Source organism: Etheostoma cragini, chromosome 1 (genome assembly GCF_013103735.1).
Source record: "Etheostoma cragini isolate CJK2018 chromosome 1, CSU_Ecrag_1.0, whole genome shotgun sequence".
Lineage (NCBI taxonomy): Eukaryota > Metazoa > Chordata > Actinopteri > Perciformes > Percidae > Etheostoma > Etheostoma cragini.
The window spans coordinates 30403364-30417211 of record NC_048407.1 but is presented as its reverse complement, the minus strand read 5'-3'; the positions used below and the strand labels follow the sequence as shown (position 1 = coordinate 30417211).

General features: G+C 40.6%; 1 protein-coding gene across 1 annotated transcript in view; it reads left to right on the top strand.

The window, feature by feature from the left end:
• Window positions 1-805: 805 nt before the first annotated feature.
• Window positions 806-13848, top strand: part of LOC117945645 (protein kinase C-binding protein NELL1-like) — a 248258-nt gene continuing 235215 nt past the window's right edge. Inside the window, exons 1-2 of the mRNA XM_034873266.1 lie at window positions 806-992; window positions 1515-1643. Coding sequence (XP_034729157.1) covers window positions 944-992; window positions 1515-1643 — 178 coding nt within the window. The 5' untranslated portion in view covers window positions 806-943. The remainder of the gene's footprint in view (window positions 993-1514; window positions 1644-13848) is intronic.

Here is a 13848-nt window from a genome sequence, read left to right as displayed (position 1 = left end):
GCTATTGTTTACAGCTTAATTTGAGAGCATGGAACAGTGACCTGCATCCCAATGAAGACATTAATAGCAGCCATGGTGTAGACGCTGCCATTCTCTACCTCACCTGTTTGTGTTGATGCAGGTAACCCAGACAACCTGACAATGTCCACAAATTAGAGGCAGGCAGGAGAGGGGTGTGATTAATGGCTCTCAATAAGAACAGGCCCCAGAGGAGATCGGACTGGAGCAGCAGTGCTTATAAATCCCAGAGATTCTCTAAGGCAAGGAGGAGGTGGGCGCAAGAAGAGAGGTCGATTTAGGAGCTGGTGATAGGGAGGATGCTTATGAAGCAAAGAAGAGATGCAGGACTCTTCTTTTGGTGTCTGTGCTATTTATATTACTCACACAGAGCCAGTGTACTTCTGCAGGCTATATGTCCATACTGTCATTAAAATCGGTTCTACTTTGGCAGCTACAGTGTTGATCATGTGTCCCGTGAGACTAGACATTCTTGGAATAATCTCTACTGTGGCAAGTGAGAGCAGATAGAGAGATCTATCCCAAATCCTCCTCTTACCGACTTTCCTTTAAAAAAAAGCCCTGTTCTCACCTCCGAAATTGGAAGTTTCTGTGGTCTGAACGGGGGGAAGTTGACAGATCTGATGGTTGAAAATATTCTCAAATATTCCACCTGTGGTCCAGTATAAATATGTCCTGAATAAACGCAGACATACGTCCCCGTAGATGCCGCGCAGTGGCTGAGTGGACGCATTCAAACACTGTAAACCGATGTGGTTTTGCAGTGAGGGAACCCCTGCTCGTGTGATGTGGACCGTTCCTCCGTTCCTCCCCATCCAGGCGAGGTGAGAGCGGCGCATAGCGCCAGACGGACCAGAGCGGGTTAGTGTGGATACGCAGCGGAGCGCACGACTGAGGACTCTGTACAGCGCAACTCTCCACACAAATGGATATTTACGTGGCTTTGTTATCCCTCTTCTTTTTTACCAAACCAGGTAAGTACAAGTCTCGCGGCACCGTGTGCTCGCGATGAGGAATTCTGTTGCAGACGACACGCGCTTCTTTGAAACGTCTTTTTACGCTTTCTCAGTTTGCACTTTGCGCGCGAGCGTGTCAGATTTGTGTAGTAGTGTCTGTGGACTGCAATGAATTTTTTTTTTTTATTTTTTTTTACCCACCTGCAGTTTGTTGAGTTAAAATTTTAAATAACCAGCGTGCAGATTAGGTAAAAGAGATGACAATTTTACTTTGGCGTGTGCGCGCAGTGCCCTCCAGCCCGCGGAGAACACAGGTGGTGGCTGCGGGGGTTTACAGTGTTGTTGGGCTGCATTAGAAATACTAAGTATTGCCCCCCCCCACAACCATTCATTTTAAACATTGGAATGCATAAACAGTTGCCATGTCTGTTTAAAAACAAAAAAGAAAAAGGATTTGAGTTACTTAGTCCGGTTTAATCCTCCCAGCAGGCTGTTCATACACCGCTTCACATCCTCTAACCTTCATTTAATCTTCCACAGCTTTGGCTTTCGGATCAGATCAAGACTACCAGATTGATATCATCAATGAACTTGACCTGGCAAATGCCACCTATGGAATTACCCAAGTGGCGGGGCTTCACAACAGCAGCAAAGCCTTCCTTTTTCGAGGTAATGCACGCACGCTTGTAATTTCTTCCTCATTAGTCGCGCTGCTCTAGTTCAGATATGTCTTTTGTGTCGTGGCTGCGCGCGCGCGCACACACACACACACACACACACACACACACACACACACGCACACAAGTCCTTTGTTTCATTAGTTAGTGTGAGCAAAGCCACACCTTTTGGTGTCACAGTATTAGCTGAGACGCTGAGGAGGAACACTCCGGGGAGACTTCTCTCGTAATTACTCCACATTTAATTTGTCCCAGGCAGCAGATGCTCGGGCTCTTTTTATGAACACACTTGACTGCTCTGCCTGTGTAGGACTTCTACAACGTGTCGACAGTTTTCATTGGCATTCAGTGTTGTGTACTCCCAATAACTGGTGGTTAATGTAGCATCAAGTGTTAGGACCCTGAAGGGCACATGTGCATGTGGCTGGTTAAAGAGCCTCAAAGAAAAAGAAGAAAAAAAACATATTAAATTATAATAATCGACACATGTCAAAGCGATAAGTCCTAATAGGAAGATAACCTGATTCTCTACACTCCAAAAAGGACTCCCAATCTTTGGTGGAACTTGTGCTGGCTGCCTGTAGTGCCTCCCCCTTTAAGAACAGCCTGAATTGTGAGAGTAACGTTAGAAGTAGAAAGAGAAACGAGTAGGATACAGTCAGAGAAGAAAGATAGACATCTGGGTGGCTGTTTGAGAGAGATAACTGGATATATTTTGTAGTGATCAGTTGTTTTCTGCTTGGCTGCAGCTTCAGAAACACTGCCAGGAAAAATTGTATTATCAATACTGTATATTGAAACTTTGTCTTAATGTAATGTCACTTTAAATAGCTCAATATTCAGAGGGCTTATGTATGAAATTCATGTCACATTCTCATTGGAGAGCTTTATTATCATAAATGGCCTGATGTTGTTCCAACCTGGACGGAAATGCAATGCTGGGGAGAAACACTGAGTCTTTTTTACTTTCCCTGGCATGAAAATATTCAAATTCAAAGATACTGGCACAAACACCAGCAGCTTGAATCCAAAATAAGCAGCGCTGGGTGTTGAATGTCGGCAGAGTGGTAGTGCTGTGTATAATGTGTGCATGTGGTTTTATTTTCTAGAGTGCTTGGCTCAATGTGCCATTGGCTCTGTATGAATGAAGGCAGGGCAACTTGGCCCACTCTACTGAGGTGAAGCTGTCCAAGATTCAGTGCTGGAGGCCATAAGGAATACAAAACCTCACTTTTTACTTGATACACACACACACTCCTACGCCAAGCTACTCTCCCTACGGTATCAGGCTCCCAGGGTCGAGGTGCAGCAGCCAGATAGTGTGGGGAACAGTAGGCTAACCCAGTAGGGAAAACTGGACCTGTGAGTGTTGGAGAGGATGCTTGTCTTGTAACCTATTTAACACTTCTCCCACCATTGTGCCGCTTTAATGGCCCTGTGACCCAGATGGCTCCACAACGCAACTGCAGGCAAAAGTGCCCGCAACTACCAGGTTCTTTTAAAAAGTAGAGAATTTGATGTTCTAGTAGGTTACAACAAACGGGTCATGATTCCCCGTCTAGTAGAAACGGCGCCGGAGCCTCTGCTGCTGATTGGGTCTGTGATTATTCAAGATGATTTATGTGTGCTGCATGCAATCATGTGGTGCATGTGCAGCTCAATATCATATTTCATCGGTTTGAGCGCATAAATTGTTGCAGAGCATATTGTAAGGCTGGTCAAATGGCTTGGAAAAAAATGGCAACGCGGTGTTCCAATTAGTGTCGATAACACTGATGGAGAAAGATAGGGCTCTGGCAGTGTGTTTGGCTGGACACTGGGACCGGACCCTCCAGTCTCCCAGTAACAGCCAGTGATTTACTAACAGATGGTTTGCTTTAGTAAATACATTTCAGCCTCTCTTCTCTTACATTTTCACCAAAATAATGCACCAGTGCACTCAATGAAGGCCAGTTTGGGAAAGACAGACGAGGGCAGCTGCTACTAAAAGGTCCTAATGTGGATGTATTACCCAACCTGAAAAAGATGGAGCAAGAACAAAGCTCCCATAATTGCTAATATACTGTATCTGTTATGTAATTTGTACGTCTCATCAACAGGATTGCTTTACATTATGGGAACTTCTTTGATGTATTGAATACAGTCTAGTTCTTCCAAAAGGGGGCTGACCTAGTTTCTCATCCTACATTGGAACCCAGATTCTCAACCTCATTACTCAGACCACCGTCTGTCTCGATGTTGATTTAGATTTGAAATTCTTTTAATGGTGATTATCAGTTTGTATTTTCGTATCCCACTGTGAGTACATGCTGGGTCTTCTAATCTGTAAATTTGGTCCACAGTAAAATATCTCAAATTCAAACAGATGCTGGGCTTTGATTGGACAGGGCTTTCCTCAACAGACTGCTAAAAGGGTGCTCAGTTTTTGTAAATAGGAGATTTTATACCTATAAAACTATTGGTTTGATTACCATACATTTGGTGGAGACATCAGAGTTACTAGAGAAGGGACTCTGACTGCTTATGTGCAGCAGCATAGGTCAATTCTAGGATCCACTTGGGTCCTGATATGACACCTAGTCTATATCGACAACGTTTCATTTCCAGGATTGTTCAGGTGCCGCCGGAAATACACCAGATGACCCTCATTTTGGCCGGATGTCTATCACCTTTCGCTTTCTTTGTGTTGGCGTTCTAAACGCCGGTGGATTTCTGAGGACTATGGTTAACTGCTCCTCAGATCTCTGCAGGGTAAATCCAGACAGCTAGACTATCTGTCCAAACTGAGTTTTCATGTTCCACCAGAACAAGTTTCTTCCTGAGGCTATTTCGCAGAGGCTCCGTTTGTTTTTCTCTATCCTATGACGTTGTGTGGACTAGTCAGACCTTCCTGGGCAGCGCATTGGAGGGAGGTCTGGCAATGCAAGACTATCCCAGACCTGACTGTCATAATTTTCAAACTAAGTCAGTAGGGCCCCCATGTATTGGTTTTGTTTGTCTGTACTAGGAGTGCACTGTTTAGAAAATGTCACGATTCGATATTGACTTTTAGGCTAAGATTTGATTCAAAAACCATTCTCACAAAAAGTATCAATCACAGTATGTAAATGTAGTTACTTTTCCCATGTTATAGTATACACGCCATTACAAAAAGAAATATAAATCCATTTTTTTTATCTGTAAAGCTTAATTGGGATACGAATGTGAAACAATGTTTTTTTTTTTTTTTTTTTTTTTTCTTGAACAACCCTAGACAATACCAGATGTCTAATGCCGCAGTAGATATAACCAGACTCGCGGATTGCCATTAGCTCTGATCATGAGCCATGTCCTGCTGGAGAAAAGCGTGTTTTGGAGGCAAGACCAGGAGTGTAAAATGTATGGTAAAATGACAGGTAATGCTACTACTTTCAACTGTGACTGCTCGTTAATTGGTTCCACATCATGCTGCTGCCAGTTTTTGGTGTTAATTTGGATGTGTTTGGTTGACCTCATTTTGACTAGTGTCTCATTATCCTCCGGTCTGTTTGAACAGAGTCTGACTGTCCTTGGATTCCTTTTGAATTGGGCCTGTTATTTGAAAAGATAGTAATGCACATCATATTTGGGTATGTTTCTCATGGCTCTGTTTCAGAGCTACCTATAGTTACGTTTAACAAATGTAGAGCTGAGCTAGACTAGCTGATTCTGAAATGTTCTAAAGTGTCCACTGTGCAGAGGATAAACCCCTTTTTTTGGATTTAGGTAACAACACGACCTTTCCCTTAATGCCAAACTTTATATTTTTTCGGCACCGCTGTGTGAAGATAAAGATCTTCTTTTCTCATCTACCCGGTGATTTTATTTCCCAGTGTGTCATGGACATTACAGCCTCACAGCACCACTATGGCTGTAAATACCTTTGAAAAAATAAAACTATAAAGGAGATTGAGATAGTAACAGCCAGTTGTGTTTTAAAGTTGCTGAATGAAATTTGGTTTGGCTATTTCTTTTTTTTTTTTTACTTGACCAGAGTCAAAGTAATTAGCATTGAAGCAGTATTCCCTGATTTACTTTCTTTCTTATTTTAATGTGAGATTGTTCCTTGCTTTATGTCATTACAGCATAATAATAATAATAATACATTTTATTTAAAGACGCCTTTCTTGGCACTCAAGGACGCCGCACAGGGAATTCATAAATTAAGAACAGCAAAACAAATACTATACAACAGCAAAACAAATACTATACAACAGCAAAACAAATACTATACAGCAAAACAAAACCAATACTATACAACAGCAAAACAAATACTATACAGCAAAACCAAAACCAAAACTATACAACAGCAAAACAAATACTATACAACAGAAAAACAAATACAATACAGCAAAACAAATACCAATACTATACAATAGCAAAACAAATACTATACAGCAAAACAAATAATACAGTATAACATCAACAATTTAAAGTATTTTTGTCAAGATGTTTCTAATTACAACTAAAAGGACATTAAAGTCTATAACAGTTCATTATTTAGTAGTTATTTGAATTCTCTGAACATGGTTACAATAAAAATATTGGCAAACATGCGTATATGTAGTAGGGATGCAGGCAGCGGTTAATCAATGTCCCTTCTACCAAATAGCAGGGCCGTTTCCAGCCCAAATGGGCCAACTTCTTAACCCTTGTATGGTATTTGGGTCAAATTGTCCCATTTCAAATTTTGCAAGAAGGAAAATGGTACAATTGTTTTCTACTTGAAAATCATTGGCCTTGCCTTGATTTCTGTGATGAACATGTATTCCTTACTTAATTCAGAAATTATTCTGGATATGACCACTTGTGTTTTTTCCTAGATTAGAATGATCACATCCATTTTTAATTGTGTTCCAGTAGAGACTGATTGCATTCCCTAAACAAATACAGTATGTTATCTCAATTGTTGGAAAGACAATATTTGTTAATAGATTATGATGTATTGTTTTAAAAACCTCATAAGTCACGCGTCAATTTGACTCGAAGGATGCCAGCAGGTCCCAAAAGTGAAGACAATACAAGGGTGAAGGACAGCACTGTTGTTGCCAACTTGGCCTTTGTTTGGGACTGATTCACTTCTAGTCTCAAATATTTTCATATTAATTTAAATAAGGTTAATGATTGATCATGTACTGTAATCATTTTCAAAACAGTTAGTGTTATTTCTGTTTTAAAAGGCAGCGATAAATAACACCTTTAAATCTAGAGTGTTCATGTGATTTCATACATTAGTAGTGAAATTAATGAATGCATAATTGCAAAACCGGGATTATTTTTCAGACTATAATCATACCAACAAAAACGGGTGCATCCACTAATATGTAGGAGACCCAGCTATGCGGTCAGTATAGATCCCGCTGTTCTTCATTGACACTCTTACTCAAAATCATTAATAAACAGTTAAATGGTCACAAGAAATGCAGCCTTGATCCTTATATCCCTGAGATCTATAAAGCTGCCTCCTATCGGTCTTTAAGGCTAATTATCCTTAACTTATAACAACTTTGTGGTCTGGTTTAAGGACTGAAATGGTCCCTAATTAACGTGTAATCGACCCTCCTGTCGATTCCAATCAAAACTTTTTTTTCCAACCTCCTTTAACGGAGAAATTCTCACTAAAAGACCTCACTACTGTCCAATAAAGAGCTAAAACTGATGCAAAGTGCCTTTCTGGGTCCACTTTTGTATTTGATTTTCTGTGACTAAAGTCAGATGAAGCATGCAAAACGTGCATCATTAGTTTCCTTTACATATAAAAAGCATTGAAAGCATGAGCTTGATTCCAGGACATCTTGGAAGCCATTCCCTGATCTAGTGTTTGCCTGGGCAATTTAGAGGGGAAGTGTACATCTAAACTACACATTGCTTTCTTGTGATGCCACTCTTATATCTGTCCTTTTTTTAAATAAAGCAACAGCCAGGAGTAAAGCTCACTAATTAACACATTATGTGTTGTTAATTTAATCTGTACAACCACTGAAGTGTAAAAACGACAACTTGCTTTTTGTACATGCACCATGTGTGCATGTCTAGGGCTTGGTGTTTTCAGTTAGGGTTTTGTACTGAAACCAGACATAAAATGTTAATTAGTAAGTTTTAGAGTTGTTTTATTTTTTTTAAACAGACAGTGGTATCAAGCTTATTATATAACTATCAGCATGAAAGGGAACAAGCATTTCTCCCAAAATGACAAACAAGTCTTTCAGTCTTGTAATTCCTTTAATGTATTTTGTACATGTTGTTGACAATCAAATTTTAGTTGAAATAATTGATATATTGTTTCTATTAGGGCTGCACAAGTTTTTTCCCCTACCCCAGAGTAGATAGCGGTGTAGAGGTGATCCTACGACCTGGATGAATATCTGGAATGTCGGAACACAATTACTTCAACTCTCCTCAACTTTTAATGCAAACTGGTGATTGTACAACAACATTGTAGATTCTAGTCAAAATTTAAATACTGGAAATATTTTCTATTGTGAGTTTTAAACATAGACTGTATGCTATGACATATATATTATAACACTCCCAAAGCAATGAAATGCTCTCCCTTCTCTTTGAAGCCTCTGTGTTTACAGGCTTGTGGTGATTCACAATGTGCTATAGGTGCCAAATAACATCTGTTTGGTACTGCCAATTTGTTTTGTTTTGTCATGGTTCATGTGTGCAATAAACATTAGACTTTGTGAGGAAAAAAATCGTGGCAGAGAATCGTGATACCAATTCTAAGCACACAATGATTCATATTTTTCCCCGAATTGTGCTGGCCTAAGTGGAGGCAGCTGCCTCTTCTGTTGGGCTGCTGTAGCTGTAACAGTTATTGTTGGAAGGAAAATGTATAATGTGTAAGCTACAATTGGTGTGTTATGAACAGCAAAATTGCAGACTCTCAAATCACTCAATTTCTTCAATTGCTCACAGTTGAAATGAGAAATCCTTCTCGAACAAGGTGCCCACAGCGCAGCGAGCCCTAAATTAGCAGCAGAAAACAGACAATAACCAAACTGCTGTCTTTCCACCCTGGCCAGAACTACAGGAGCTAGACAAAATAATGTGAACACAGACAACAGTGAATTTCAATGGCCAAAGATGGCTTTCATCAGGGTGATTCACATAGAAAAGATACGTTTGTGACTGTACCCGCCCCATGTTGTTTTTGCTTTGATTTACCTATTTCATTGCGCAACACTGGCCTGGCGCTCCTGGCCAATCAGCCGGCCAAACCACCGGCAATTCAACTAGTGCTCCAGATGGACAGTCGGGGCCTGCTGTTGAGTATTTACAGCAGCAGGATGTTATATGTGGGATTTAGTAAAATACACTACAGTGTGTGTGTGTATGCTCTTAAAAGGCCAGTGAACATTTGTGGCTCATTGATTTGTGTTCAGTAGTTTTTGGGTAAAATAGTTTTGGAGCAATTGTAGTAATAATGATTATACTAAATAGAAAAGCTTCTAATTATCTGTAATGGTGTGTGTTTTTGTAGCTGTCACCTCCCAACCATCAGGGGATGTGTAGTTCCTAACTCAGATCTCATACCTCACCAGATGCTGTGTCTTTTGAAATGCTTACTGTGTCTGGCTTTCTTGTGTTACAGGGCCATTTTCCCACAGGCCTAATCTAATAATTCAACATTATTTGACTTATCAATTCTACATGTGAGCCCTTAATCAACAAGTTATTGATTTTAAATGCAAATAAAATAAATCTGTCCGCCTGTGTCTTTATTAGTTCTGTCTGTGCTGCGTTCCGGCCTCCCGCTGTTTTGTTCCGTCCACGTGCCAGGTCACACCAGGCGCGTCTCAGAAGAAGAGCGTCTTGCTGCCTGACTCAGATTATATTGACTCTACAAGTCCTTTACAGAACAACTGCGTGTTTATTAAGATAGTATCTACCTTCCACTCCAAGCACTCCTAAACTTAAAACTGGTGTCACCTGATGAAAAAATAGAAAGATCTGATGTAGTTTTTTATTTTTCAATGTCCAAGATGACTCTCTCGTTGTTTGTGGTGTTCTAAAGGAGACATAAAGAGAGACTGGATAGTCTCGCTGTTTCACTTCCTGTCTGGCTTTCCGAAGGGCCTGCGGTTTGCGTGAAAATAGACTTGCTTTGTGGATAGCCGCTTCATGCACGCTTCTGGGACACGCCTTGGTGCAGCTGGTGGGATATCAAGCCTTGACTTGAATGGCTGCGCTCCAGGTGCGATTGGGCACGCACCTGGAGCGCAGCGCAGACTCGCCTGGTGGAAATCAGGAGTTGGACAGTTGTTTTTCTGATGGAGCAACAGCCATGTAATACACGAGGAAGAAGTTAATTCCCTGCACAATTTGATTCACGCGTACAGAATAGCTTTTTTCTTATTTTACCTTGAGGTATGCACTGTTGAGACTGTTTTTAAGACTACACCTGAGCTGACCAGCTTGATTGACAGTGGGGTTTTGTATCTGCACTGGATGGGATCCTCACTCCTCTTTGTGGAGCAGAGTGGTAAAGAACTCTGTCCTTCTGTGTAACGGGGCCTTTAAAGCCCTGTGATTGGCTCTTGGCGGCTTCTTGCTCGCATTGCGTCAGAGTACATTTACATAAAGTTGAGCTTTTCTCAACTTTCCCCTGCAGTGTTGCTAGGTGCCCTTTTTAGATCTCTTACTCAACAGGTTACTCAATCACTGTCCTGGTAAGACCAATTTTAAACCGTGTTAAATATAGAAATAAAAGTATCTTTATTTGTCTCCCTAAGGAGAAGTTTGTTTTGAACACTGAGTAACATTGATGCAAGAGATACACCAGACCCTAACCCAACAAGCACAGGGTTAAAACAATTAATGGACAAGTGTACAGTTCCATATGGGCTACTCAAAAAACTGTGCAAATTGCATTTTATAACTTATCATTTTCCATACTAAAATAAGATAAATTCTTCTTTATCTGCCATCCTTCCTACATTCTTCGGTTCACCCACACATGCCTTACAACCACTCAGTCCAACTTCCATAAGCATCCATCCAATCAGTTTGCAAAAAATGTGCATGCATTCCTCCATTCATATATTCAGTCAAACATATACTTTAGAGAATTCATAGTCATACGTTCATCGCTGCTCATTAATGAGCATAACTGCGAGAAGAACATATTGTTCTTATACCTTGTGCTTATGTTTGCACGGAGGAACCCTGTTCCTGTTTCCTGAATTCAACAGGTCCGACTGTGAAAACAGAACGTGAGAGTTATCAGACAGACTGGTCTTAGCCTGCCTGATTGTTGCCACTTGTGGAACCTGCAGCTCCAGCCACCTTTTGTTATTTATAATGGATGCTAAATTATTTTTTATATAACAGCAACTTTACTTAGAACCATTTAAGCATTGTTGCAATCCAAATGTCTTCATATAACAGGTTTAAAGGAAAAAGTTTGTATCACCTAATATGAAAATATATACTGTATATATGTATTTTTTTGTTGGTCGGCTACTCATAAGACAAGCGCATTGGACCAAAAATGTTAGGCCTTTTTATTTTCACTTCTGTATTGCAGATTTACCCTCGGGCTAACCAAAGAGGGTACAAAGTTAACAACATGACCAGATAAATCCACGTTTTACTGCAGGTTTCCTTCTAAATATATATCAGCGCTGTGCATGTTTCTCCTATTTTAGAAAGTCAAAATATGCCAGTCTTTGATATGCTCCAGTGAAATGTTATCATGTTTGTGTCAGGCGATTGGGCAGGCAGAAGGTTTGGCTCCACTCGAACAGATCTCTGTTCTCTCACGGTGGAGATGAGACTAAGCTGCATGTTACGAAATTGGAAAGGAAAATGGCAAAATAAAGAGTTGAAATTAGCTCAGAATGGCATATGCTGCAGAGAAATTAGACGGTAGGTGATTTGAGAGGGGGAAATGGGTGATGACACATTTTAGACATCTTGATAAACACAAATGGTGCTACAGCACAATGTGACCTACACAAGTATTCTATTTTCATAGCAGGCTGCACCATTCCTGAAGGTTTGGGGGGAATTGGCTGGAAACTGAGAGGTTTTAGTGAGGTCTCGGTCTTTCCTTCATCCATTTTGTTGCTATTTATACCTCCCCTCCAACTGCAGAGCAGAGTTGGGGATGCATATATCGCTGATGTTACAGAGAATGCCCCATGCAGGCAGGCCTGAGAGGCTGTGGGCAGTTCACAAGCTGCGAGCTAAGCCAGGCTACGAAAGTCTACTGTGCACAGTCACAGCCGCTGAATCCAATAGAGGCTATCAAACCTTTCATCTTTTATGTATGAGCTTCCTGGCTGTCCTACTGCTGGAGGAGGCGAGACACTGGTCCCACCTCACAGGAACCTCGGTGGAATTATTCCAACTGAATTATTCATAGTACATGAGGGCGATATCTTTTTAAAGGGACAGACATGTCTCTATTGCCCCCCTAGTGTCAAATAAAGGCAGCGCAGAAAAACAATGGGCTGACACAATTGCCTTCAGTTGGATGTGGGAAACATGATCTCATCTGGCACACCCAGACGTAAAATCCATATAATTGGTCTGGAGTATTGCTGTCTCCTGGAACCAGGATCAAAAACAGGGATTTACTGTGAATGTTCTATTTCTGGTGTTGAAGCCCTACAGTGAAGCTGTCTTGTGCCGTTTTAGATGGCAACTGTGGAATTCTCGCCCTCTATTACCATCTCTCAATTTTTTTTAAAGCCCCCTTTGTTTTACTACTCCACTGCTATTTTATTAGCTAGTGATCAATTATTCAGTCCATTACTTTGGTCCTGACTGAGTTGAAAAAGATTGCCATTAAGTTTGCACTTTTGCAGACTTTGTTGAACCCCTGACTTTTTCTCTAGTGCCATCACCAGGTTTTCATTTGCATATCCGAGTCTCAACAACTGTGGGATGGATAACATGCAATTTTGTGCAGACATTCATGGTCAATGTAAAATCCACTGATCACCTGACTTTTCCTCTGGCCACCATCGTTAAGTCAAATTTTCAATTTGACCAACATCCATTAATGACCAAATATCTGCTGAATTGATGACATTTTGTGATTGTGTTTAGTACGATGTTGCACGTTAGCAAATGTTGCTAACATGCTCAATAATACATGAGAAATAAAAGAGCTATTCATTTTTCAGATTAACTAGACATAGGATTCTCTACTGTGTGTGTGTGTGTGTGTGTGTGTGTGTGTGTGTGTGTGTGTGTGTGTGTGTGTGTGTGTGTGTGTGTGTGTGTGTTGTTTATATGAGTCTGTCTGTGGACTCTTGTAGAGTCTTACCTTTCCTATTGTTCGATGGATTTTAACGGTTTAATTGTCTGCTGTTTCTTATAATATATATTAATTTGCTTTTTCTAATGTAACATTTCTATAAAAAGGAGATATACTGTGTATAATATGTATTTATTTATTACAAGTGCAGTGCACGTTTGTAGCGCTGCCTTGTTAGGAACTGGCCCAGTATTTTTGTTTCCAACTTAGTTCAATCAGGCTCTGCTGCTGTTCATCTAGACATACGCCATATCAACGACAATCACTTTTTAGCAGATGATAACTTATTTGACATGACACTGGTAGCCGGTGAAGTGTTTACTTCTAGGATTTTTTTGGGGGCAGGTCTGTCCGAACAACAACACCCCAACCCCCGCCACACGTTTTACGATTAAAACTGAACTGAGACTTCGCTGCAGAACAAACAAATATATCTGTTCACCTCTATTCACACACAATGAGGCATATTTTTAGTTTTCAACTACATTTTGTAGGAACTATGGGGCAATAAACATCTACAACAGGTCTAGAAAATTAATTTTACAAGAAATTCTTCATAGGGAAACCAAAACCCAAACGACTACATCTATAGACTATGTCCAATTTATATTATATTACACTGACTCACGGACAGTGTCCATGTTTCCAGATGTTTGATGTCAGGACGATGAGCTGAAAGAACTGATAAGTTGAACGTTTTCCAATTAGAACGGACCCACCGCTGTGACGGTTTTGATGGAGTTGTTCGTTTTAATAGTCGACTCGGAAGAAAGCCAACATACTGACAATAAACTCCATCAGCACAACACTATGTGGAGGTAAACTGGGCCCAATAACCTCTGAAAGGCTCTACTTGTTAAATTGCAATGTGAGCGGCAGCCAACGCGGGGGTGCATTATGTCAA